The sequence below is a fragment of the Fusarium odoratissimum genome (assembly GCF_000260195.1).
Source record: "Fusarium odoratissimum NRRL 54006 unplaced genomic scaffold supercont1.54, whole genome shotgun sequence".
Lineage (NCBI taxonomy): Eukaryota > Fungi > Ascomycota > Sordariomycetes > Hypocreales > Nectriaceae > Fusarium > Fusarium odoratissimum.
The window spans coordinates 1-22,903 of NW_022158734.1; the positions used below are offsets into that span (position 1 = coordinate 1).

The window sequence follows — 22,903 nt, forward strand, 5'->3', positions numbered from 1 at the left end:
TCCACTTGGCCTGTCGGTCTAGGGTAACCTAGTCTGGTCTTGCGCTGTGACAAATTGCAGGGTTTTATAGGAAGAAAATATATTAAGTTTTATATAAGTTTAGTTGCCTAAAGTTAAAAACCTAAAGTTATAATATTAGTAATATAAAGAGGGTTAAATAGGTTATAGGATATAGTATATAATAGACTTAATGGATTAACTAAATATTAGTATAATATTAATATAAATAGGGGTTAGTTATATTATATTATATATAAAACTTTAAATATATAATATAAATAACTTTTTTATATATTAATTATATAAGATTTTTTTAAAAATTTAAGAAAATTAATATAATTATAATTAAAATACCTTATATATAAGTCTTAAAGTAAGTTATATTAATTTTCCTAAATCTTTAAAAAGACTCTTATATAATTAATATATATATATTAAATATATTAAGTTTAAGTTATTTTTATAAATTTAAAACAAATAATAAAATATAAAATATAAAAAATACTAAATTAACCTAGAATATAACAACACTATACTAAACTCCTATATTATAAAAAGGTAAGTTAGCTAATTAACTATTATAATAAGTAGTAGGGCTTTAAAGCAAAGATTTAGGCAAACTCACCTCCTGCATTTTTAACCGAAACTCCATCCCTACAAGCCAGCAACCATGACCTGTCGCCCGTCACTTCGTCGTTATTGTCCGCGTGCTCGCCTCTGTAGTGACTATAGTCAAGGCTGTACTGTGTACCGAAGAGATGGCCGATCCAGTCCTCCTCTCTGTTGACAAAGACACATTCCTGCGCATAGCCGCTATCCGCCTGTTTGTGTTCGCTGATGACTCCAAGTTTCGCAACAAAGTCGACCTTGTTGGCAAAATGCTCAGTGCGAAGAACGTGTGAGCTAAGGAGTGTGAGGTCTAGGTCCTTCAACTCCTGCTCGCTATTCCTCAGGGGCTGAATGTTCATTATGCTGTCTCTCTTCAACTTCCAGTCCACGCTCGGATTCCCAAATGTGAAGACGCAAAGTCGATCCAGCATTGTCTTCCGAAAGTTGTCCATATCAGGAAGGTCTGCAGTGACTAATTCTTCTAATGCAAGGCGGAGGAGGAGACAGCCCTGAGAGTGGGCAATCACCACAACATGTGCATATTTCTTTCCCTCCCCTGTTTGCCCCAGTGCGGCTCGTAGCTGCTTCTCCAACTTCCTTTGTGCGTCCATGCTACTCCTTGTTCTTTGAATAAGCTCTTTCTGGCTCTCTGCACGGCCCCTGCCTTGGGCGTCCCTTTCGCCGGCACATTCGATCAAGTCCCATAAAATACCATCTCCCCTGTTGTAAACGCCCGTTATCTCCCTTGAGTACCATTTCGCCAGTTTCTTGCAAGCGAGGTGCAGCCAGAAGAGCTCAGTAGCGATGCCATTGACGAACAACCATTTCTCGTTTGTGACCTTCGGTTTCTCATCTGGCGTTTCCTCTGGTTGTTCTCCTAGCAACGGTTGCTCCAGCTCTGCCCCTAGTGGTGTTGGTATTCGTACCCATAAGCTTGCGGCTGCTGGGTTTACTACTCGTTGCCACCCTGATGGTCTGACTTCAAGGACCGTCCCTGAGTCATGGTCGTCGCTCTTCAATGTGGTTTCACGGGTCATGTCGATATCGATGAACCTGGTCGGAACCGCCATCCTCTTGAGGATGAAGATTGTGGATTTAGCCAGTCTCTGGACCTGACATATTATAGCATGCCGATTCATGGCCTGCGAGACGTCAAATTCGTTGTCTTGCCCATGTGGACTGTTTCGTCCATCTTTTCCATCCAGTGAGCTTGCTGAAGCATAGCACTTTGCGCATTCAGCCAGATCAACAAAAAAGCTCGCAAGCTCGCCAACATTGCTCCATACAAGTCCAAGCGTTGCGGCATTGATATCGTTGCTGAATATACCGCCCTGGATAATCCTAACTTGTCCCACCTTGGCGAGCACCGCAGCCAGGACTGTCCGTGCAACCTTCACTAGCGTTTCCAGAAGCAATTCGGGCCTAACCAGGTCCGCTGCGGAGCTAATGAGCTTCAGTGAGCCTTGTATGACTTCGTCAACTTGTTTCGTCGCTGGTCGCTTGATCTCGGGTAATATCTTCGATATGACTCTCGAGGCTGCCTCCAGAACCGATAGAGTATCGATTAGGGCCGGGAATCGTCGCAAGACTTCTCCAACCAACTCAGCCAATGGAGTATCGTCAGCATTTCGGATTATTTCATTGGCGCTCTGGACGATCTTATTTTGGTCACCGAAAGTCTCCACGCACCATGTTGGAACTTCAGTCAGAATCCTTTCCTTCCTTTCCTTCCCCACTGTGAAGTCAGCCACAGTATTCAGGGCTCCTCCAGCCAGTCCCGCGCCCCCAAATACTTTGTTTTCGATACCATTCGCGAATTTGCCTAGTGGATGCCCGATGAAAGGGATTTGCTCCCAAAAAGCAGCCATGACTGTAAGACTGATAGCAAACTGCGAGTCGTAGAATGATAATGATTTAGCTGAGAATCGAAAAGATCTGGGACGACTCTTTCGAGGGCCGTGAAGAGAAAGAATTTCAAATGTTGAGCTATAAAATTTTCATCTCAGCATCCTGGTCCTAGTTCTGACCTTTTATCGAGAAATTGGTGAGGATGATGCGCCGCCACCAGGTGCGGGAGTTACCGACCATGCAGCTTAAGGTTTCAAAATTCATAATTTAAAGTCTAATAACTAACCTAACGCTTTAACTAGTATTTGTTAGGTGGGTTCTATAGGAGAGAGACTTAATTCACATAGCTAAGGGAATATCTACCATAATTAGCAAGGACATAATTAATTAGAATGGGCGAGGCATATTAACTCGGAATAAACTTAAGCCACAGCCTCATGGTTTAATCATCGGCGAAGTTTTTACGCCTCCTGTCAGTTAATACGAAGCCCTCTAGTTCTATGCTGTAAGAGGCGCGTCATATATTATTTACAATTAACTTACTTTACTAGCAACAGAAGGGATAGCGGGGTGGTTTAATCATTTTTATGAGCTTTAGGGGAGCTGTACTTATTATCCGCCTTACTATAGTTTTAATATATAGGAGCGCATAGGAGCGCATAGGAGCAGAGGAACAGGGGCGTTTTATAGACTTTTCCCCACCGTGGGCGGCGTAATGTATGAAAACACTGAAATATGCCCCAGCACCAAGAGTATGTTGGCATGGATACGGGCTACTTCGCCACATCTGGGAACCTGGCCAGCTGTCCCTTTCAACCCGGCTCTGTTTTCCCCAGCTTCCATCTCTATATGCGAGCGGCCAGACATTGAAGCTCTGTACCAATACGCGCGCCTGTTTTCGGACAATCACATTGTTTGATTAGGCGCCACAGCTGAGGTTGGGTTGCGGCGTGTGGCCGAAGACTAATTGCACCTTGTCAAGCTCGTATTTCGGGTCAGTCTCCACTACATACATACACTTATGGCCGTTTCTGTCTGAATCGGCTGCGAATTATACCTAGGGGACCAATTCTAAGCGAAAAGAAATAAGCGGGATAGATTGCTTCAGGTTGTTAAGGCTTAGCAAAGTCGAGCAGCGGTGACTAAAGAGTGACATGGTGCCAACAGCGCCCTGGGGACTTTGTAACCACACATTATCATAAAGGCGTTATAACCCCCATCACATGCTTGTTCCCCGTGGGAGGATGGACAGCTTTTTTATACCATTGTAAGGCTTAGCATGTGATAGAGGGGATGTTTATAGACGTTATCGACATAGTTTTAAACTTGCATAATGCTTATTGAGCCTATTTTGAGAATTTCTGTACTATTGCGTAAGGCGGTCAGTGAGAATAATTTAGTTTAAACATTTACGTTAAGGTTACTGCGGGCGCCATGCAAACCGATTTCACATGTTTAGGGTTATAATTAAGTATCTGTTTTCTCTTCTTTAAATAGAAAAAGTGAAAAAAGTTATGACATTTGTAAGAGTAAGAGCTTATTGACTTTTTTTAGCCTCCTGCTTTGATAGCAAACACTAAAGTGGCCTACTGGTGTGCCTGGCCTCTAAACCGAGAAGTATCGCAAGCTTTGTGGCTTCAAGCTGGAAGCTGCCAATTTAAGACGCTTAGAAATCCATACCACCAGCTGAGTGGTCACGAGAACCACCACGTTGACTACATCAGCGTGCAGGGTTAGGCCGCTGAATAATATGGGCAACATGGGCCACGACGGAGGTAGAGATATTGGCTGAGGATCTACCGTCGAAACTCGAGAAATTCGAACACTTGGCAAAGTGGACCTGATCAAATGCATGGCTGAACCAATGGACAGTCTGTTCGCGCTTTTACCGTCCCAAGGACCATGAGAATCAAAGTTGAGCGGTAATGCTCCGACGAAGTTGCAGAGGATGATCACGGTCAAGAATCAACCTGCACTTCAGAATATATGCCCCAATGCAGATGCATTCCTGGGTCGCAAGGTGCTATTAGAAAATACGTAAAACTTCAACTCTGAAGGGCAATAATTACTGTGTTTAGACATCGAACCAGGTGGTTGTGATACTCTTAATAATAACCTTAAGTATCTAGCTGGCTTGCCGGATAAAAATGCAGTACAGGTAACGCTAACCTTTCAGCCCGTTATAAGGATTAAGCATGAAGGAATATTTGGTAATATGTAGCAGAGCCATTGCAAGAGAAGATGCAAAAGCTGGTTATTCCTATAAGAAAGGATTTTTTATTTAATGGCCTTATGTTGCCTGATATAGTTCAAGATGCTCTACGTCTCAAATTGGCTGTTTTTGGGGTTATAGTGCATAAGGTTGGCACTATGCGTATGCCTAAGATGGATCCAGAGAAGAATAAATCTGTCGTGGTTGATAAGCCCCAATCTAAAAAACTTGAAAACTCTACGTCTGCGATCTCTCGGTCTTCCCTCTTAGTGCTCCTGTGAATCTTATGCTGACATTGGCTGCACTTACGATAAGGCTTGCTGAGTATCTTATCTCTTTGAGCGGCATAAGGTATCAACGGGGTCACGACAGGGGTGTAGGACCTATCGAACCGAGCACTACTCGAGATACATTCGCACGCGCCTAAATTTGCGTGTGATAGAAGTACCAGCAGTCAGCCGAGTTACAAATAGCTACGTTAACATTGAATCAGCTTTACGAAGCTGAATACAGAATGTGCATATCGCTTTCCAAAAGCTTGAGTTGATTGGGATTTTCAGTGCACTGGTTTGACATACCTCGGTGAAATATCACAAGCTTTGACCATCAATCAACAGAATGATCATTGTTTAATACCAAAGAGTCAATTAATTACCCCAATCTTCTTATATGGATCCTCGCTTCTCAGTCTCAATAACCTGGACAGTTTTCTCCGTGTTCTTCAAAACCTCTCCGACAAGTCTGTCTCCCATCTCGGGACCATCAAGCACTAATGCTGTCTCCTCCAGGCTCAAACCACGTGTTTCAACAAACAGGAAGTAGACGACAAGAGCCTCTACAGCCAACCAGACATCGTAAGTAATGTAGTACTTCCAGCCCGAGTTCGTGACACCAATCGGGTTGGCGTATTGGTTGAAGATCAGAGCGCAGGCCACGAACAGGTTGTACAAGACAAGGCCTCTTGCACGAAGGTTGAAAGGAAGGATTTCAACAACATAAGTGACTTGGAGAACACCCCAACCCGCGGTGAAGAAGACATTGAAGAGGAAGATCATGGCAAGAACACCCTTGGCGATGCCACTTGGGCCTCCAGTTCCATCTTCATTGAGGTCGGTTGACATCTCGTAGGTCGCCTCGAGAGCTGTCCAGACAACGTAGGTTGCCAAGGAACCGAGAGTCGAGAAAAGGAACAAGGCTCGGCGGGGAATGCGGTTGACAAGAAGGGAGAACACAACACCCCAGAACAATCCCCAGACGGTCAGTAACGCATTGATGAGTGTTTGTGTCTCCTGAGATCGGTAGCCGATTGAGTTGAGAATCAAGGTCAAGTAGTAGCTGATGAGGCCATTGCCACTCCATTGACTAAAAAAGCCGACTGCGAGAATGATGAAGAAACGATGGCGATTACCCTTGGTCTTGAAGAAAGAAAGGTAGCTGGTGGAGCTCATAGCGTCATTCTCCAAGCGAATGGCAGTTCGGATCTCCTCCATCTCGACAGCCACTGCGGGATTGCTGCTGTCTCCGTTGGCGTGATACTTGACAAGAAGCTTCTCGGCCTCGGGCTCGCGCTCTTGAGCTACCAGCCATCGAGGAGACTCGTCGATGAGGAAGCATAGACCAAGCTGGAGAAGACTGGACAGTGCTTGAAGGATGGAAGGAATACGCCAAGCCCAGTCGCTGTTGATTCTGAAGGTCCCGTAAGTGATCCAAGCTGCAGAGAGGGCGCCAAGACCCCAAAGAGTGTTGTAGATAGAAACCATGGGCGCTCGTTGAGTGGGATACGCCAACTCCATAATCAGAACAGGCGCAGCTGTAATGTTCAAGGCCAAGCCAAAACCGAGAATACCTCTAGCAGCAATAAACATGCCTGTATTCTGGGCTCCACCTTGAAGACCAACACCGAGAAGCATGATAGTCGCTCCAACAACAAGGCCAGGGCGACGACCATATTTATCGCAGAACCAGGCACAGAATGGCAAAGCTGCGAGTTGACCAATGTTCTGAATTGCATTCAAGCTGAAGTGGGTTAGGTTAGTTATGGAGCCAAGAGACTTGACAAGGTGCCAAGATTTAAGCCTCAACGGTCAAGACTTACATGGCGAGTTTATTGGCATCGGGATTGTTGAAGGATGCCTTCCACGTATCCAAGCTCTGCAATCCATTCATCATACCTATTCAAGTGGTTAGTAGGGAAATTGACACCAATTAATTGGTCGAGCACTTACTTCCATCATAACCAGTGGCATAACTGGAGATGAGCGAAAGACAGAGAATCGCATTGAGTTTGAGGATGCCCTTGTTGGTCAGCCAGCCAAACCAGCCAGCGGCCAATTGGTCGTCGAGGGCAAGTGAAGCCTGTGCTTGAACCATTGTGATGCGATGATGAGACGAGGTTTAGCTGGAGACGTGCAGAATGAGAGAGGGGAGGCAAGGTAGCATTATCTACCATCTGAGCCCGATACCGTATCTCTTGTGGGCCGGTGTTCCCCGCGACGTTACTATTATCGGACCCCCATGGGGGCGAGCTAGCTTAGTCCCCAGAGTGCACGCGACCATGATAGACAAGGATGGAAGTGATTAGCATCGGAGAGTCCACCGAACTTTGCCGGAGCCAATCTCGAGCCGTTTTCTAGCCTGCGAGGTTAGTGCTATCATCTGATCAGGGTCCAACCAGGCACCCGGAGCCGAAATTCCATGCGAAAATAAGTCCCTCGTGTCGGGTAACGAAGTTAGAGTTTGGGCTTTGTGTACTCAAGCAATTGGACCCGAGTCATTATAGTAGTCAGACCTCATTCATTGATAAGCGGGCATAGACATAAACTCTTAGCTACTGCAGTACAAAAGAATCATCTCTTCAAGAAACAAGTACAACACAAATGAACGGAACAATTGCGCATCAATTCCGTGTTTATCCACTCAGAGACAGAGATTGTTGAGCCTGCATGAACTTTTGCAGCCCCATCAAAAGCTGGGGCCGCTATCAAGTGTGGAGTGACCGTTCATCAGCTGTTTCCTAGCCTGATTTATCTAGTCTAGACGATGAATGGCAGGGTCAGAATGCGGAGAAGTTCCCAAGAGGGTCAAAATCGCCGGTGTCATTCGCCGGTTTTGCCCATCCCATCCCAAGGGTCTGGAAACGATCTGGGGAAAGACGCTGTTGATCAGGAGTCATGTTAAGAGGGGCTGATTGTCCACTCATTTCTCTGTCTTTCGGGTTACAGGTCCGTTGTTTGTTGTTGCCGTATCACTTCAACCTGAGACATTCAATATGGGTCTTCTTTCACTCGCTACCACTTTCTTGGCCTTTGGCTCTGCGGCGTCTGCAGCGAGCCTGGCCAAGCGCAACAGCAATAGCCAGAAGCTTACACCAGGTTTGTGTCACCGTTATACTTCGTGCAACTTGTGTTGACAAATCCTACAGCTGCACAGAGCCTGTTCGATTACTCTATGCAGGTATCGGATTCCCGTTATGACTCAAGCTATGGTTATGTCTGGTACCAGGACAATGGCCAATGGTCTGTCCGCTTTACGGCCTGGCACATTCCAGGACTGCTGCATCGCGCCAAGGGCGATGATGTCAAGACTGCTGTCAAGGCCATCGAAAATGTGTAAGTCAGATTCTCACCAGCCTCAACAAAATCACTTGACTGACTTCGATACCAGCTTGGCGAACCAGCTGAACAGCGACTTCAACTCGGCTTGGTATGGTACTTTCAAGCTCTCACCGGATGAGCCTGACCCTACCCCTAATGGGCCTCTCTACCCTCCTACTATTTATGGTAGTTATGATCCCAACTGGAGAGAATTTGTCGGGTAAGTCACAGCAATTCCTTGTCAGTGATGAATTTTTATGCTAACCTTTTTGCCAGTACCCAGCTTATCCAAGTTGTCGAGGAATTTGGCCACCTTTTGCCAGCTGGCCTTGAATCTCGCATCGAAGATGCTCTTGAGGCTGCTGCAATTGGAGGAATGCGTCGCAACGGATCTTTCCCTTTGGACGACAACCTGATTCTTGGTTACTCCAACCCGGGCATCATGCGAGCTCTCACCACTGGTTGGGTCGGAAAGCGCAAGAACAACAAAGTCCTCATCAACTTTGCCAAGGAGCAGGGCAATGATCTCCTGAAGCTTTTCAAGCGAGGCGGCCAGAATGCCTTGTCTGAGTACAATGCACCCAACTACTACGGTATTGACATTTGGGCCCTTGCGGCAAACATTGCATATGGCCCCAAGGATGCTCCCATGACCAAGAACTCAGTTTACATCCTGCAAGAGTTGTGGAAGGACATTGCTGCTCACTACAACCCTTATCTGGGTAACATGGTCGGACCATACGATCGTGCCTACAGTCGTGATGCCACCACTCATTCTCAGATTCTTTCCATGGTTCTCTGGGGTGTTTATGGACGCGGTGTTGGAGGCCAGCCTCCTCTCGGAGAAGGCGATCTCCTCTACGATATCGCACAAGGTGCTGCGCTTGCACTTGTCATGGATGTCATCGCGCCCACAATCTCCAAGGACGCTCAGGCCATCATCAAGTCCAAGGGCAAGTGGAAGGGTACACGGTTCATCAAGAAGACCATCTACGAGGAGCTTGACTCGAACAACCCCCGCCACGTTACCTCTTGGCTCAGTGCTGAGCTCATGATTGGCGGCCAGACCGTCAACGAGACCAAGAACAGAGGCAACCAGTATGTCCCAGCCATCGTGCAGTGGGCCTCCGATCCTTCGCACAAGCCTTACCCGTACATGGGCTTCTTCTCGCTGTACCCCAGCGCCTCAACCTTGAACGCAAAGGCCGAAGCAAACAAGTTGACAGTGTCTTATCCCAACACTACTCAGGATGGAACAAACATCTTCACTTTTGCTCTTACTGGTATTCCTCCTTCTTGGACTCTTGGCGGCAAGAACGTTGTCAAGGGCCTTGAGAAGTTGCCATGCCTTGATGTGAACGTCACTGCACCAGGATTGGTAAAGCAGGATGTTGTTTATGGAGCTACACTGAGGGATCACTGGATCTACAACATCTCGTACGCGGTGCCTGAGGGATTCAAGGGTACTCCTAGCGTCACTTTGGACATGACTTATACATGCTAGAATGACAAGGGGCGGGATGCAACACTGAGTAATGGGGTTATTATGTTTCTGTCAGATTATTAGTAGTGTAACATAGCATGTGTCAATAAAGAGGAGTTCGGAAATTTAGAGTTCATCTGGTTCGGTTCGCGACTCATGTACTCAAGGGGGGTTCTTTTTGTGGCGTTTGGTGGTTCGCCGCATTTTATCATTTGCCGATAAGGAGCTAACTTGAAGTTGTTAGTGTCCCGTACCCAAGGGACCGGAACCGCAGAATGGCCGTAGTATCCCGGACCAGTGACTGCCATGAAACTCTGTTTGACTCAGTTTCCGCACCGGCAAAGTTCGGGCTTCTCCCTTGCTTCTAATCATACTCCAATGACACAATAGATAGTTTAGCAAGTGATGGAGGAGAAGTGTATAAGTTATAATTACCAGTTGATTATGAATTGAAATGTAGACTGTGTGCAAGCTAACATTATCCATCACATACTATTGTTCAAATACCTATCCACATTTTAAACCCAAGATGCGTCTCGTAATACGCGAAGGCCCCCGAGAGGCATCTCAATACATCTCTGACTACATTATCAGTAAGCCTTGCCTGCTTATATAAGTCTCCAGTCTAGATTAAGCAAGATATGCTGATACTGCAATGTTTCAGACCGCATTCGAGCTTTCAATCCTACATCCGAAAAGCCATTCGTCCTCGGCCTTCCTACCGGAAGCAGCCCTCTCCATATATACAATGACTTGATCAAAGCATACAAAGCTTCCAAGATATCCTTCCAGCATGTCGTGACATTTAATATGGACGAATACGTCGGCCTACCCCGCGAGCATCCCGAGTCATACTACTCTTTCATGCACCACAATCTCTTCAAACACATCGATATCCAACCAGAGAATATTCACTTGCTCAATGGGAATGCCCCTGACCTCTTCGCCGAGTGCTTGGCTTATGAGGATAAGATCAAGTCATTCGGTGGCATCGAGCTCTTCCTTGGAGGTATAGGAACAGACGGCCATATTGCTTTCAATGAACCAGGCTCCAGTCTTGTCAGCCGAACTCGAATCAAGTCTCTTGCGTATGAGACCCGGATTGCGAATGCAAGATTCTTTGACAATGATATCGAAGCAGTTCCTGACATGGCCTTGACTGTTGGAGTGCAGACTGTCATGGATGCACGAGAAGTTGTCATCATTGCCACTGGTGCCTCGAAAGCAATTGCTATTCAGCAAGCGGTAGAGGGTGGAGTCAGCCATCTTTGCACACTCTCGTGCCTTCAGTTACATCCAAAGAGCATGGTGGTGGTGGACAGAGATGCTACCCTCGAGTTGAAGGTAAAGACAGTGAACGTAAGTACCCAACCCAAGTTGTCTCCATCAACAAGACTGACGAATACAGTATTTTCACGGAGTTGAAAAGACTATCAGGCAGAGGGAGGTCTCGGGTCACCTTCCTCCATCACCCACACTGACAGCTGACGGGGACGAAGACGGTGACCTGAAGCCTGATAACATGGCATCACGTATAGCGCCCACGATGAGGGTTCGGTCTGTGACGTTCCCTGTTGGAATGTGAGGTCAAGTTTTCTAAGTAGATTGGTAGTTTTATTTATCCAGGAAATTGTATCTGCTGCAAATTTACTTGATCGAATAATTGCCAAGAGTAATCAAATGTGGGGTCCATGACTGTTGGATGGCCTGGCTGCACGTAAGTAAAATCGGGCGTGCTGGTATCTTGGAGGCTGTCCTCTAGTCGTGCAATAAGCTTGTCGCATAGACTTGGCTTGGGTTCGTTCTTTTGTTTTAGAATATCAAGGTGCAACCTGATGTTTCTCATGTCTAGAAAACGGTTAGCGCTTGAACCGAACATATACGATAATGCTTACCATCTATCTCTCCCACTCCCCCTTGTAATCCTTGCAGAACGATCAATGCCGCCCACGTTATCATGATCAGGTCCCAGTTAGCCCAGATGGAGTCATCATGCTGGTGAAGCTTTAGAGTCGCCCTCGCTGACAGGAGTAGCTCTTCCTGCTCATTTGACGTTATGCTATGTGCCCAAAGATTGCCGCTCCGAGCAGGATGATAAATTGATAGCACAAGTAATCGATGAAGGACATACTGACGGAGAACTAACTTGCTGCTTTGGTCATCAGGTTCTGTCATTTTCCCCTTAAATTCCTGAAGCCAGTCATCTAGTTGCTTTGCCCAATCCTTAATGAGTATTCCATCGATGGCAGTGAAACTCGTGGCTGAGCCATGGTAGCTCAGGCTAGATTCCTGGAAGCAGGACCAGATAGTTGGTAATCTTCGCCCAGTAAAGTGACTCAACCCGGTATGCATCATACGGGAAAGCTTATATAACTGATCCAGCGGTGACATGCGTAGAATTGGAAGTGGCGCTTCAATGGGAATCACTGGACAGGACAGATAAATCGATGAGTGCTCCAAGTCAACGATCTGAATGCCGCTGAATAGTTTGCGCCATTCTCTTGACGTGTCATCAACGTGAGCAGGGCAATAGTCCAGCATCAGCCGGTAGCCAATGGCAATCCAGTTTCCAGTTTCCTTTATATTACCCTCTGTCAGCAAACCAGCAAGGACTATACCAAGGACAGTCTGGAAAGCCCACTCCTCTTGGGAGACAGTTGACTCTCGAGGTGTCCCAATCTCACTGCTGGGTATGCTCAGTTGAGCGATGGCGTTGCATAAAACGGTGAAGAATTGGGGAGCAATTTCTAACACGTCCGGTGGCCCACGACTGCTTGAACAATAGAGAATGGATGCAAGTAGGATTGGCTGCGGCGTCGAAAATGTTTGCTTGTCGGGCATGAAATGCAGCCCTGGCATCCTGTCATGAAAGCTGGAACAAATACACGTTACTAATGACTTTTACAATGGAAAGAGAGGAAACGTACGAGGACCAGAGCGACTCAATAGTATCACGTTGCCAAATCGATGGTGGCACGGCTGGGGAGCACCTCTGTAGGAGTACAATCGCATTCCAGAGTGGTCCGTCGGGGGTTGGCTCTGGTGACTGCTCGGAAACAGCAGAGAACATTCCCACAGCACCAAAATCCATATCACCATCAGCTACAATGGATAGTCTTTCCTCGACAACCTTTAACCTAGATAGGACGTTGTTCTTGAAATCTAGATCCAGAGTTCCTGAGAGCGAGGGTAACTGAGCTGCATTCGCTCTGGGCACAAACACACAAGGAAGTCCTGCTCGGCGACATCGACGACATGCTTCACTGCTACCCTGGAGGACGCATTTCATCTTTTGCTTCCGGCAGTTTACTTGGCAGCTTAATCAGCATTCGATGTCTTGGGATCATCTGGTGCCCAATAGGTCCAGAGACAGGGGGGTACCCACTGCATGCTTTGCGGGCCTTGAGTGCTGAAGCCTCATCTGGGGCGTCGCGGTCCAGAGGACGGGAATCTTCGCCGAATGTCATGGTCGAGTGTCAGAGTGGACGTGAATGTCTGCTCTGCTCAGTGGATGTGCATATGCAAAGTGGATGAAGCATGAAATGTGCGGGGAGGAGAGAGCGGCGAAGTGACCGATATTTCCCTGGTGTCTTATCAAGCTAGTCACCCCTGGTCTAGTACCAATGTGGCTCCTCAATCCGGCGTTGGCCGCTACCGGGCCGGACTTTGCCGCGAAGCCTGGCGATGGGATTGCACCATTCTGGTCCATGCGGATTGAGCAGACTGCGGAATTATTAACAGTTTTGGTATTAGTCCTTGACCTTGCCTCTACAATGCGTACCGTACTCATTGTTTCCATCTTTACGTATTCTTTTGCCTGTCTTGCTTTGCCATGTTGGAGGATGGCTTAGGGGACAGCCAGCAGGCAACTGTTCAATCGGTTGCCCAAGAGTTCGAGGTTGGGAGCGAGAAAATACAGGAGATAACGAATTACTTTGTTAAGCAGATAAGTATGTATTGTGTCTTGCTATCTCGTGTGTATCTACTGACCCAACCTATCAGAACATGGTTTGAAAGACAAGCATGCTTATCAGATACCCTCTTTTGTCACACAAATCCCCAGTGGCCGAGAGAAGGGCCTTTTTCTTGCAGTCGACTTGGGCGGTACAAATTGTCGAGTTTGTGCTGTTACGCTTCGTGGCGACTCGACTTTCGATGTGTTTCAGAGGAAGCACCTTGTCCCTCATGATATTCGAGTGCATTCAAGTCATAAACCTCTATTCCATTTCATCGCCTTGAAGATCCAAGACCTTCTTCGTGAGCATAAGAGTAGTGGGAGTAGTGACAGTTCCGAGGCATGCTTCAATCTTGGCTTCACATTCAGCTTCACTTGTGAACAGACATCCATTTCTAGCGGCACCCTCGTTCACTGGGACAAAGGATGGGATATCCCAAGCACCCTGGGTCAAGATCCTTGCGCATTACTACAGGAAGCGATTGATGAGATCTCATTGCCAGTGCGAGTTCGCGTTTTGGCCAACGATGCAGTCGGAACGCTGCTTACTAGAGCATATACCTCGAAAACAAAGAACTCTACCTTGGCATCTATAATCCTTGGGACCGGCACAAATGCTGCGTATATTGAGCGCATGTCAAACATCCAGAGACTCGATACAACGGCCGATCGCGCACACCACTCGAATAGTGACGGGTTCATGGTAATCAACACGGAATGGGGATCATGGGACGACGGGCTGAAAGTTCTTCCTCAAACACGGTTCGACAAACTCGTCGATGAGTCTTCTTCAGATCCTGGATGTGGTCTTCTTGAGAAGATGGTCTCCGGCATGTATCTTGGGGAGCTACTGCGCTTGTCACTCTTGGACCTGATGCGCCACGGTGCATTAGACATGTCATTTCCGGATGGAAGCCCCGTTTACATACATATGGGTATTGAAAGCGCATTCTTGTCCAAGATTGCAGAGTCAAAACCAGAGAATTCGCTGTCAGCTTTGTCCTGTATCACCGACACGCTAGTAGCAACAGGTGTGACATCGAGGGACTTGCGAACTATCCAGATGCTGGCTACTGTTATCGTGAAACGATCTGCTCGATTTGTGGGCGCTGGTCTTTCTGCAATTCTCATACAGTCTGGCAGGCTTGATACTTCCGGTATGTCTCAGAAGACGGGCCTGGGAGCTCATACACATCAAATACACGACAAGTCGACATCAACGCAGATCGGCAGCCGGCGGAACACCTTGACTCGATTTATACGGCGCATGTTTGGCTGCATACGCTCAGAAGAGCCATCACCCATTTCGACAAGCGGATCGTCATATGACTCCAAAGACACCCTCGAGTCTTCAGAACTGGCAGATGAGGTGGTTGATATCGCGGTCGATGGCTCACTTTTTGAGTTCCATACTGCTTTCGAGAGCTTTATGCGTACTGCTCTGCATGACGTTGAAGCAATTGGGAAGGCCAACGAAGCAAGGATAAAAATAGAGCTTACAAGAGACGGTTCTGGGACTGGTGCAGCACTTATAGCTGCAGCTGCAGCGTAGCATACGCATATTGATATAGAAAGTTAAATAGATCTTGACGACAGAAATTTATAACCTTGGCTCTCCTAATAATTAAGATCATCCCTGAGGAACCTTATCCCCTTTCCTCAGATCACAAACAGCTGTATCTGTACAGCGTTCTTGTTTGTTGCGGAACCCAGAGGGAAAGGCCAAGTGTATATATGCCCCCTTGGACGAACTCATCCGACACCACAACGCCAGCTACTCTATTTCGCAGGCTTTAGAACAAAGTTGTCGAGCTTCAGTGTCAGCTTCCCGTCTCCTTTGCCCGTCTCTTGACCTGGAACAAACCAATTGATGACCAAGGTACATTTGCCAACATTGATGTTATAGGGCAGTTTCATCGAGAGGTTCACCCACTGATTCACCTTGTGTGTTCCTCGCTGCACGGGATACCCAAGTGAAGTGTTGAAAGAATTGGGTCCGAAGGAGAGTGTTCCCACTTGGCCCTGGCCCGCGGGATCGTAGACCCAGATATTCATACCAGGTGTACGGGGGTCCAACCCTTGAGCTGCACCCTTGGGGAGGTACATGGACCATGACAGCTGGTACTTTCCAAACTTGCAGTTGGTGAAGTTCTGTTTAAGTGTGCTGTAGCCATATTCATTCTGTGTCGTGGCAAAACCAGATATCTGGAGAGCCTGGTCGCTCTTGTAGCCAGAAGTCACGAGCTTCTGACTGGTAAGCTTCGGATAGTACGGAGCATAGACCCATGGTTCTGGCTCATGTTAGTGGGTTATTCATGGGCAAGTGAATTCATTTAGTAGTAATGGAAGAGTTTGAGAATTATGTTGCTGGTTGTCGACTAGACTTACTAATAGATTTTGACTCGAAGCCGGCGTTCTGGAGCATGTTTGAAGGATTGGTGCAAGCTCGCTTATCGAGAGACGAAGAGAGTGAGCTGAAGACCCCGGAAGGTGCAGCCAGAGCTGAGGCAGCAACTGCCAATGAGTAGAGAAATTGTATTTTGACCATGATGACGGATCGAGGATTCAGATTTCGGGCTATATTTTGTCACAGTCTCTAATTTAGGACGGGACGTAAAATAGAACTCTAAACACTTTTGTAGACCACACCGTCTTTATACGAACTACCGTTGGGCATTGTTATTAACTCAAGTCAGACATGTGGGCTCATGATTTCTCGTGGCTTTGGTCTCGATCTGTTTGGGCGTTTAACTAATCCAGATAGTGACATATAGCTACACAAGCTATTGATGACTAGCTCGTCTTGCATGCCAGTTCAGGAACTTCAGCTTTCCACCTTCTGGCTACCATTTTCTGCTAGTTGACATTAATTGCAGAAAGAGTTAGCATATACCGAAATGACCCAGTTAATTGGTGGGCTGGTGATCCGCTTTGGATAAGAGAAATTATGCTAAGATAAGCACTGCCAAGCTGGTCCGGACTATAGATTTTCCGATAATCTGTTTTTATCTTCAGCCTAGAATAGGTGTTTATTGCTTGCATCAGTGACATCTGCTTATTGCTGAGCTTTACCAAGAGTTATCGACCTGGATATTAATATGAGCTGGAGTTATGTTCTTTCTCTGTTTTCTTGGTGGCTGTTTCAGGGAATCCAATCCGTTCAGCAACATCTTTCATATTGAAATGGTTGGGTGGCTGGTGATGTTTACAACAACAAACGTACAATAATGCAATGAACAAATATCAAACCCAATCTCTTTAAACGATTTCTTAAGTCAACAAATAGAAAAGAGTCAACATGAGATATCAGTATGTGCCTGTTTATTTGTAGAATATTGGTAGGCTGCAGCATTCGGAATACATTAGAAATCACTAGAGGCTACCGGGTAGTATCCGATAGTGACCAGACTTGACCTCGGATGGAACCCGTAACCAAGGCGGGGTGTACCAGATCCACCAATCGGAATACAGAGATATGGTTTCCGTGCACTTGGATCTTGGAATTCCGTTTGCGATTGGCAATTCCGATACGTTAAATACATTCTGAGATGACCTTTTGCGTGACAGAGTTGGACGTTCCCTTCAATCACTGCAGTAATATCGATTCCCATTCAAATCAAGCAATGTCGAAAGAATTTTCCGAGGAGGATATCGCCGTGCACGATACACCGGATGACCTATGGCTGGCGATTAATGACAAAGTCTATGACTTCACGGATTTTGCGCCAGATCACCCCGGAGGTGCCGAGAGTGAGTTGTCAACAGCTGTCTGACATTATCGCATGTTTATTGATTAACACGAGAAAGTCATCTACCAGTATGCTGGCAAGGATGCGAGTGATGAATATAACAGTTTCCACGCGCCTTCATTAGTACAGAAAGCACTAGATGCCAAATATCACCTCGGATCTCTCAAAGTGTCCAAGAGCAACAAGAAGAAGAAGGAATCGGAGTCCCGTGGGCAAGCAAAGACCAAAACAAGAGGCCCCAATGAAAGACCTCCTCTGCGCGACATAATCAACTTGCACGACTTTGAGAACGTGGCATCAACAGCATTAGCAAAAAAGGAATGGGCGTACATCAGCGGTGGAGCAAACGATAATCTCACCCGTGACGCGAACGCCTCGATCCTCGGAAGGATCTGGCTACGACCGGCAGTCATGAGAGACGTCCGGACAGTCAACACCACAACTGAGCTATTTGGGTGCAATCTCCAGTTGCCGGTATATATCTCACCGACTGGTGCGGCCCTGACGGGTGGTGAACAAGGAGAGCTCGCATTAGCCAAAGGAGCAGCAAAGACGGGCATCATTCAGACACTGGCGACACCCTCATCTTTCCCGCATGAAGATGTTCTTGACGTCACGCCGGAACGCGCCTTTTTCCAGTTATACGTGAACAAGAACCGAAAACTGTCAGAAGACCTGCTGAAAAAGGTCACAAAAACCGGCAAGATCAAGGCAGTCTTTGTCACAGCAGATTTACCCGTCGTGTCCAAGCGAGAAGCTGATGAGAGGGTTAAAAGCGAGAACGCCGGACCAGGGGAAGATTGGAAAGGATCGGGACTGGCACGTCAGACGGGCTCGTTCATCGATCCATCTCTGAACTGGGATGATATCACTTGGCTCCGTGCTCAGGTCGACGTCCCAATTGTTATCAAGGGAATTCAGAGATGGGAAGATGCTAAACTGGCTATGCAACACGATGTACAAGGTATTGTCCTCAGCAATCACGGAGGTCGCGCAGCAGACACAGCCCCTCCAGCAATTTTGCTACTCTTGGAGCTTCATAAGAACTGCCCCGAAGTGTTCAACAAGCTCGTCGTGTTAGTTGATGGCGGATTTAGAAGAGGTTCCGATGTACTCAAAGCGATCTGCCTTGGAGCATCAGCTGTTGGGCTTGGAAGACCATTTGCTTACTCAGTAGGCTACGGCGAAGACGGCGTCGAGCACGCCTTCAATAGTAAGTCACCATCACCTGGAGTTCAAGAAACACTGTTTCGGCCTGGCCAATACTGACATTATCCAAGTTTTACGAGACGAGTTGGAAACCGCGATGCGTCTTTGCGGCTTGACGGACTTGGCAGATGCCAGCCCTGACTATGTAAACACTTCCGATGTAGATCATCTTGTCCGCGTTGGAGGACATCCTTACGCCCGAAAAGTGCGGAGACCAGGTTCCAAGCTTTGATGAGGTCACGACAGAATAGAGCTTGGGAATAGCCGTGCGGGTATCGACATTCCGAGAAATGCGCATGGTTTTTCGGCAACTTCACGATCGATTATCCTTCCGACCCGGCATAAATGGCGTGGCTAAGTTGACGAGGTTGCAATATCGGTACAGAAGAGGGTTGGGTGCTGAGAAGAATGAGGGGAATGAGTTATATTAGATCTGGGGTTCAATATCTGTGCTTAGTTTGCATTTTGCCACCGGGTAAAATACGTAAAATGAAGGAGGCCTGTCAAGTTCAATGCCGAATTAATTGACAATTTACTTGGAAGCTGACCGTTTATTAGTGATATCGACTTGTGGATCTCTCTGTGGAGCCACGGCATGAGCGAGTAACCATTTCCGAAGGATGAAACCGGTCCCAGTTTAACCGCTTGCACTGCAATGCCGGAGGAACAATGCCCGGATCGTCAAATAAAGTCAAAGCTGAACCTCAGAATGGCAACATGTCACACTGAGTCTCCGCATTGTCGAACCACGTGGCACTGGTGCCGAAGTTCCAGATCAGGTCCCGGCTGTTGTCAGCTGCCCTGTATCGATGACCCTCTGAAATCACCCGTCGAATCATGGGTTATTCCGTCCGTTTGTGGTTTAATTACTAGGGGTACAGGGGGTCGCGAATTTAGCCTGAAAACACATAGCAGCGTTTCAGGATATCTTCCCACTGGGGTCCAAGGCCTGATTGATCTATGCAATGCTGTGATCTCAAGAGGAATAGTTTCGGGCCGGCTCAACTGGAGAATTTGTTTGCTGAAACAATACCTCGTTCATCATCCCTATATAAACACTCCTTGGCACCAACTATTAATATTGCCTTGTCAATCACTTCTCTTTCTTCACTTTGTATATATCTTTTCGTACATATTCACCCACAATGAAGTCATTCCTCAAGGCAGCTGTTAGCACTTTCCTCCTCGTTGGCACCGTTGCCAGCGCTGCTATTGAGGACCCCGTTGAGCTCTTCAACCGCCAGGCAGCTGGTGTTGTCATCCGCCAATGCAACAGACCCGGTGTCCTTGCTCTCGCCTACGATGACGGTCCCGGACAGTACACCAGCCAGCTCGTCGATATCCTCAACAACGCTGGTGCCAAGGCCACCCTCTTCCTGACCGGCACGCTCTACGGCTGCATCTACAACCAACAGGCTGCCATCAAGAAGGCCTACAACTCTGGCCACCAGATCGCCAGTCACACCTGGACTCACCCCCAGAACTTCGGAAGTCTCAGCACCGACCAGCTGAAGCAGGAGATGCAGAAGGTGGAGCAGGCCTTGGTCAACATCATTGGCAAGAAGCCCGCCTACATGCGACCTCCCTACCTCGCCACCGGCGGTAACGTGCTGCCCACCATGCAGCAGCTCGGATACAAGGTCATCACCGACGATGTCGACTCGGGTGACTGGAATGGTCAATCGGCACAGCAGAGCCTGCAGAAGTTCCAGCAGGCTGGTGCTGGTGGAAACGGTCACATTCCCCTCATGCACGAGACCTACGCCAGCACGGTGCAGACTCTCACTCCTGCGTTGATCAACTGGGCCAAGCAGAACAACCTCAAGCTCGTCACTGTTGGTAAGTTTGGAAAAAGAAGGCCAGACGATACGAGAAGAGTTGCTAACGATTCATAGCTGACTGCCTTGGTAACGCTGGCGGTGCTTACCAGTCTGGAACCTTCAACGGCAACGGACAGAACTTCTGTTAAGTTACCCATTAGCATGACTACAGAGCGAGTAGGGACAAGTCCTAGCGTCCAAATTCACGATACTATCCCAAGTTGAGAGGTGGTTGTTTGAACAGGGGGTTTTAAGGTCTAGTGATTCAGATAGCCGAGCTACATCACAATGCCAAGTACATATTTCTTTCTGCAAATGAGTTTGACTGGTGTGACATATGTGTATGAAGAGACGGTATACCAAGATGAAGGTGCTTACATAGAGAACGAATAATTCCAGACCCAATGGGCCAAAGGGGAATCCAAACCCTCTGCCTCTGCTCTTATTGCAACTCAGGAACATTGTTATAGATGGGAAATGTTAAGTGTCCCATGTACACAGTCCTTACAGTCAAAGCTACCCAGAGTAAGGGAAGCAATTACTCATTGATTCGATGGGTTAATGGATCAATCTTTCATGCATAAGATTACCATAGACTGCAGACATCTGTGGACCCAGGTGATTGTCCTCACACTTGAACCCTTCTGCTCATCGTCACTAGAATAACCGTGATCGTCAGCGATTGAAGCACTGGGGTTTGAATTTGGAAGAAATACGTAATCGATACTCAAACTTTTCTAACCATATCAATGCACCAAGTCAACGTCTTGCTTCCCTCACGTTATTCCATGATAAATTGGCGGAGCCGGCTTGACCATCCATGGATCCAACACTTCCCACTTTAGTATTCACAGCAAGAGTCTTCTTCAAGCCCGATCTGTTTTGGGAGGCCAACGCCGTGGACATAACATCGTCACCTCAGTTTGACAGCCAATGGACTTTTATTTCTTCTATCAAGCAAATAAGACGGCTGAACAGGAAGCTAGTATGTGGTTTGCCACGGGAAAGATATACACACCTCGTAGCATAAGAACCAATAAACTCGTAAGAGCACGAAACCCAACTCCGATTTGTTAAAGCATCTTTGAAAGTTTCGAATGCGATTTCGAGGGCGTGGGCCTCAAGGAAGCTTTGAAAGTCTATTTCTAATCAGGACTGGTGTATTTTGAGAATCAGAGGGCTAGGATTGAGTTTTGAATATCTTCGCGGCCTGGTGTTTTGACCGTAAAACTCAATGAAGCAATTCAAGGCAGCCCGAGAGACATGATCCCAAGTCACATCATAGGGTGTAGAGTATGTGGAGTGAGAATAGGATCTAGAAGGTTGGCATATACCCCTCTCGTCCTCTAACAAAGATTTCCTCTACCTTAGGTTCATTATCATCAAGAAATCCCTCATGTGGTTTCCCGCTATTGCCCAATTAACCATGATGTAAGTGTGCTCAGCGCAATCACGCCACGGAACACTGAGGTCTTTTATGTTCTCCCGCTCCGTTTGCCGACGGAATGAATCTATTTGCCATAGAGATCCAGCAGTGTCTGGAAGGACTACCACTTCAAGTGGTTTTTAGTATTGATTTAGATCTCATTCAGTTCGACTACAGCTTTTCAGCTCTGGCACAATGACTGCCTCACATGGTGAGTTAATTGTGACGCACCACCTGAGGTAAGGCCATTGTGTGGTAGCAATATAATTAACGGTCTGACCACAGACAGTCAGATGGAGGATGAAAGCGCAATGTTTACTCTGTTTACGCTCTCAGATGAATCGTGTTCGTGATGGCAAGGTATCACCATGCAGCCACCTGACAAACTGACGAATAAAATCTTCTGTACTGATGCCACATGAACCAAACTAAGCAAGCCTCTTGATTCTACGTGGAATTCCAGCTCATATCACATTGTCCAACGGTATTTGGCTTTTCCGGCTGAACTCAAATTACTATATCTGCCTTCCACACCATGGGACAATTGCTGCTTTTCGATATGCTAGAAGCCAACACGAGGGTGTTCCGGCTGCACCTATCAGAAGTGCCCGTGTGGCACCTAGACTCACTCGCCTATATGTAGTTAAGTTAACAGAGCGTATATGGCGCAGACGCCCAAGCTAGCGTTGGAACTGCAAAGAGTATCTAACCAAGATTCGCTGACTTGGCAGCACCCATCTGCTTCAGCTCCTTTAGGTCCTCCATTTTCGATAAACTGCACTCACTGCTCATGGCGCGAAAACTCATGTTTCTTCACGTTGTCTTCAACTTCGTCCTCCGCCATAATGTCCGTCTTAAATAATAGTTTACCACCTGGACGAGAACTTGTGGAAGTCCGTCGACAGCTGGCTTTGCAACACGCCGCAGATCGAGCATTCGATTCCGCAGTCCGAAGGCTACCCTGCATTTGAAGTGCATGGTGATATCCGCATCCGCTTC

The 22,903-nt window shown here is 47.2% G+C and overlaps 9 protein-coding genes across 9 annotated transcripts; 5 read left to right on the forward strand and 4 right to left on the reverse strand.

Moving 5' to 3' along the window:
• Positions 1-1,744: 1,744 nt before the first annotated feature.
• Positions 1,745-1,915, reverse strand: FOIG_15520 (uncharacterized protein; the record flags this gene model as incomplete). Its single annotated transcript, XM_031216884.1, has 1 exon — positions 1,745-1,915. One exon carries the CDS (start codon positions 1,913-1,915, stop codon positions 1,745-1,747), a length of 171 nt encoding a protein of 56 aa, XP_031053323.1.
• A 3,419-nt stretch (positions 1,916-5,334) lies between these two features.
• Positions 5,335-7,058, reverse strand: FOIG_15521 (uncharacterized protein; the record flags this gene model as incomplete). Its single annotated transcript, XM_031216885.1, has 3 exons — positions 6,895-7,058; positions 6,765-6,840; positions 5,335-6,685 (listed from the first exon to the last, which is right to left on the reverse strand). The coding sequence occupies exons 1-3, from the start codon at positions 7,037-7,039 to the stop codon at positions 5,335-5,337; spliced, it is 1,572 nt and encodes a 523-aa protein (XP_031053324.1). The 5' UTR covers positions 7,040-7,058.
• Positions 7,059-7,937: 879 nt separating this feature from the next.
• On the forward strand, positions 7,938-9,766 carry FOIG_15522 (uncharacterized protein; the record flags this gene model as incomplete). The annotated part of the gene is made up of 4 exons (XM_031216886.1): positions 7,938-8,040; positions 8,091-8,277; positions 8,333-8,482; positions 8,539-9,766. 4 exons carry the CDS (start codon positions 7,938-7,940, stop codon positions 9,764-9,766), a joined length of 1,668 nt encoding a protein of 555 aa, XP_031053325.1.
• Positions 9,767-10,274: 508 nt separating this feature from the next.
• Positions 10,275-11,330, forward strand: FOIG_15523 (glucosamine-6-phosphate isomerase; the record flags this gene model as incomplete). Its single annotated transcript, XM_031216887.1, has 3 exons — positions 10,275-10,338; positions 10,410-11,104; positions 11,154-11,330. The coding sequence occupies 3 exons, from the start codon at positions 10,275-10,277 to the stop codon at positions 11,328-11,330; spliced, it is 936 nt and encodes a 311-aa protein (XP_031053326.1).
• On the reverse strand, positions 11,265-13,288 carry FOIG_15524 (uncharacterized protein). The gene is made up of 4 exons (XM_031216888.1): positions 13,131-13,288; positions 12,673-13,054; positions 11,641-12,617; positions 11,265-11,593 (listed from the first exon to the last, which is right to left on the reverse strand). Exons 1-4 carry the CDS (start codon positions 13,210-13,212, stop codon positions 11,364-11,366), a joined length of 1,671 nt encoding a protein of 556 aa, XP_031053327.1. The 5' UTR covers positions 13,213-13,288; the 3' UTR covers positions 11,265-11,363.
• Positions 13,289-13,462: 174 nt separating this feature from the next.
• On the forward strand, positions 13,463-15,332 carry FOIG_15525 (uncharacterized protein). Its single transcript, XM_031216889.1, has 2 exons — positions 13,463-13,695; positions 13,748-15,332. Exons 1-2 carry the CDS (start codon positions 13,578-13,580, stop codon positions 15,250-15,252), a joined length of 1,623 nt encoding a protein of 540 aa, XP_031053328.1. The 5' UTR covers positions 13,463-13,577; the 3' UTR covers positions 15,253-15,332.
• Positions 15,333-15,479: 147 nt separating this feature from the next.
• Positions 15,480-16,248, reverse strand: FOIG_15526 (uncharacterized protein; the record flags this gene model as incomplete). The annotated part of the gene is made up of 2 exons (XM_031216890.1): positions 15,480-15,991; positions 16,089-16,248. The coding sequence occupies 2 exons, from the start codon at positions 16,246-16,248 to the stop codon at positions 15,480-15,482; spliced, it is 672 nt and encodes a 223-aa protein (XP_031053329.1).
• A 1,000-nt stretch (positions 16,249-17,248) lies between these two features.
• FOIG_15527 (uncharacterized protein) lies at positions 17,249-19,197 on the forward strand (the record flags this gene model as incomplete). The annotated part of the gene is made up of 3 exons (XM_031216891.1): positions 17,249-17,450; positions 17,508-18,662; positions 18,730-19,197. The coding sequence occupies 3 exons, from the start codon at positions 17,249-17,251 to the stop codon at positions 18,888-18,890; spliced, it is 1,518 nt and encodes a 505-aa protein (XP_031053330.1). The 3' UTR covers positions 18,891-19,197.
• A 494-nt stretch (positions 19,198-19,691) lies between these two features.
• FOIG_15528 (uncharacterized protein) lies at positions 19,692-20,792 on the forward strand. Its single transcript, XM_031216892.1, has 2 exons — positions 19,692-20,497; positions 20,554-20,792. The coding sequence occupies exons 1-2, from the start codon at positions 19,804-19,806 to the stop codon at positions 20,625-20,627; spliced, it is 768 nt and encodes a 255-aa protein (XP_031053331.1). The 5' UTR covers positions 19,692-19,803; the 3' UTR covers positions 20,628-20,792.
• The last annotated feature ends 2,111 nt before the right edge of the window (positions 20,793-22,903 follow it).

What these genes read in the sequence shown, in the direction of transcription:
- FOIG_15524 (XM_031216888.1), bottom strand. Translation starts at nt 13,212, where the DNA reads ATGACATTCGGCGAAGATTCCCGTCCTCTGGACCGCGACGCCCCAGAT. An exon ending in ATTGAGTCGCTCTGGTCCTC is followed by an intron (nt 12,618 to 12,672) that starts GTACGTTTCCTC and finishes TATTTGTTCCAG; the next exon opens with CTTTCATGACAGGATGCCAG. An exon ending in GGGAGTGGGAGAGATAGATG is followed by an intron (nt 11,594 to 11,640) that starts GTAAGCATTATC and finishes ACCGTTTTCTAG; the next exon opens with ACATGAGAAACATCAGGTTG.
- FOIG_15525 (XM_031216889.1), top strand. Translation starts at nt 13,578, where the DNA reads ATGTTGGAGGATGGCTTAGGGGACAGCCAGCAGGCAACTGTTCAATCG. An exon ending in TTACTTTGTTAAGCAGATAA is followed by an intron (nt 13,696 to 13,747) that starts GTATGTATTGTG and finishes CCAACCTATCAG; the next exon opens with AACATGGTTTGAAAGACAAG.
- FOIG_15528 (XM_031216892.1), top strand. Translation starts at nt 19,804, where the DNA reads ATGAAGTCATTCCTCAAGGCAGCTGTTAGCACTTTCCTCCTCGTTGGC. An exon ending in CCTCAAGCTCGTCACTGTTG is followed by an intron (nt 20,498 to 20,553) that starts GTAAGTTTGGAA and finishes AACGATTCATAG; the next exon opens with CTGACTGCCTTGGTAACGCT.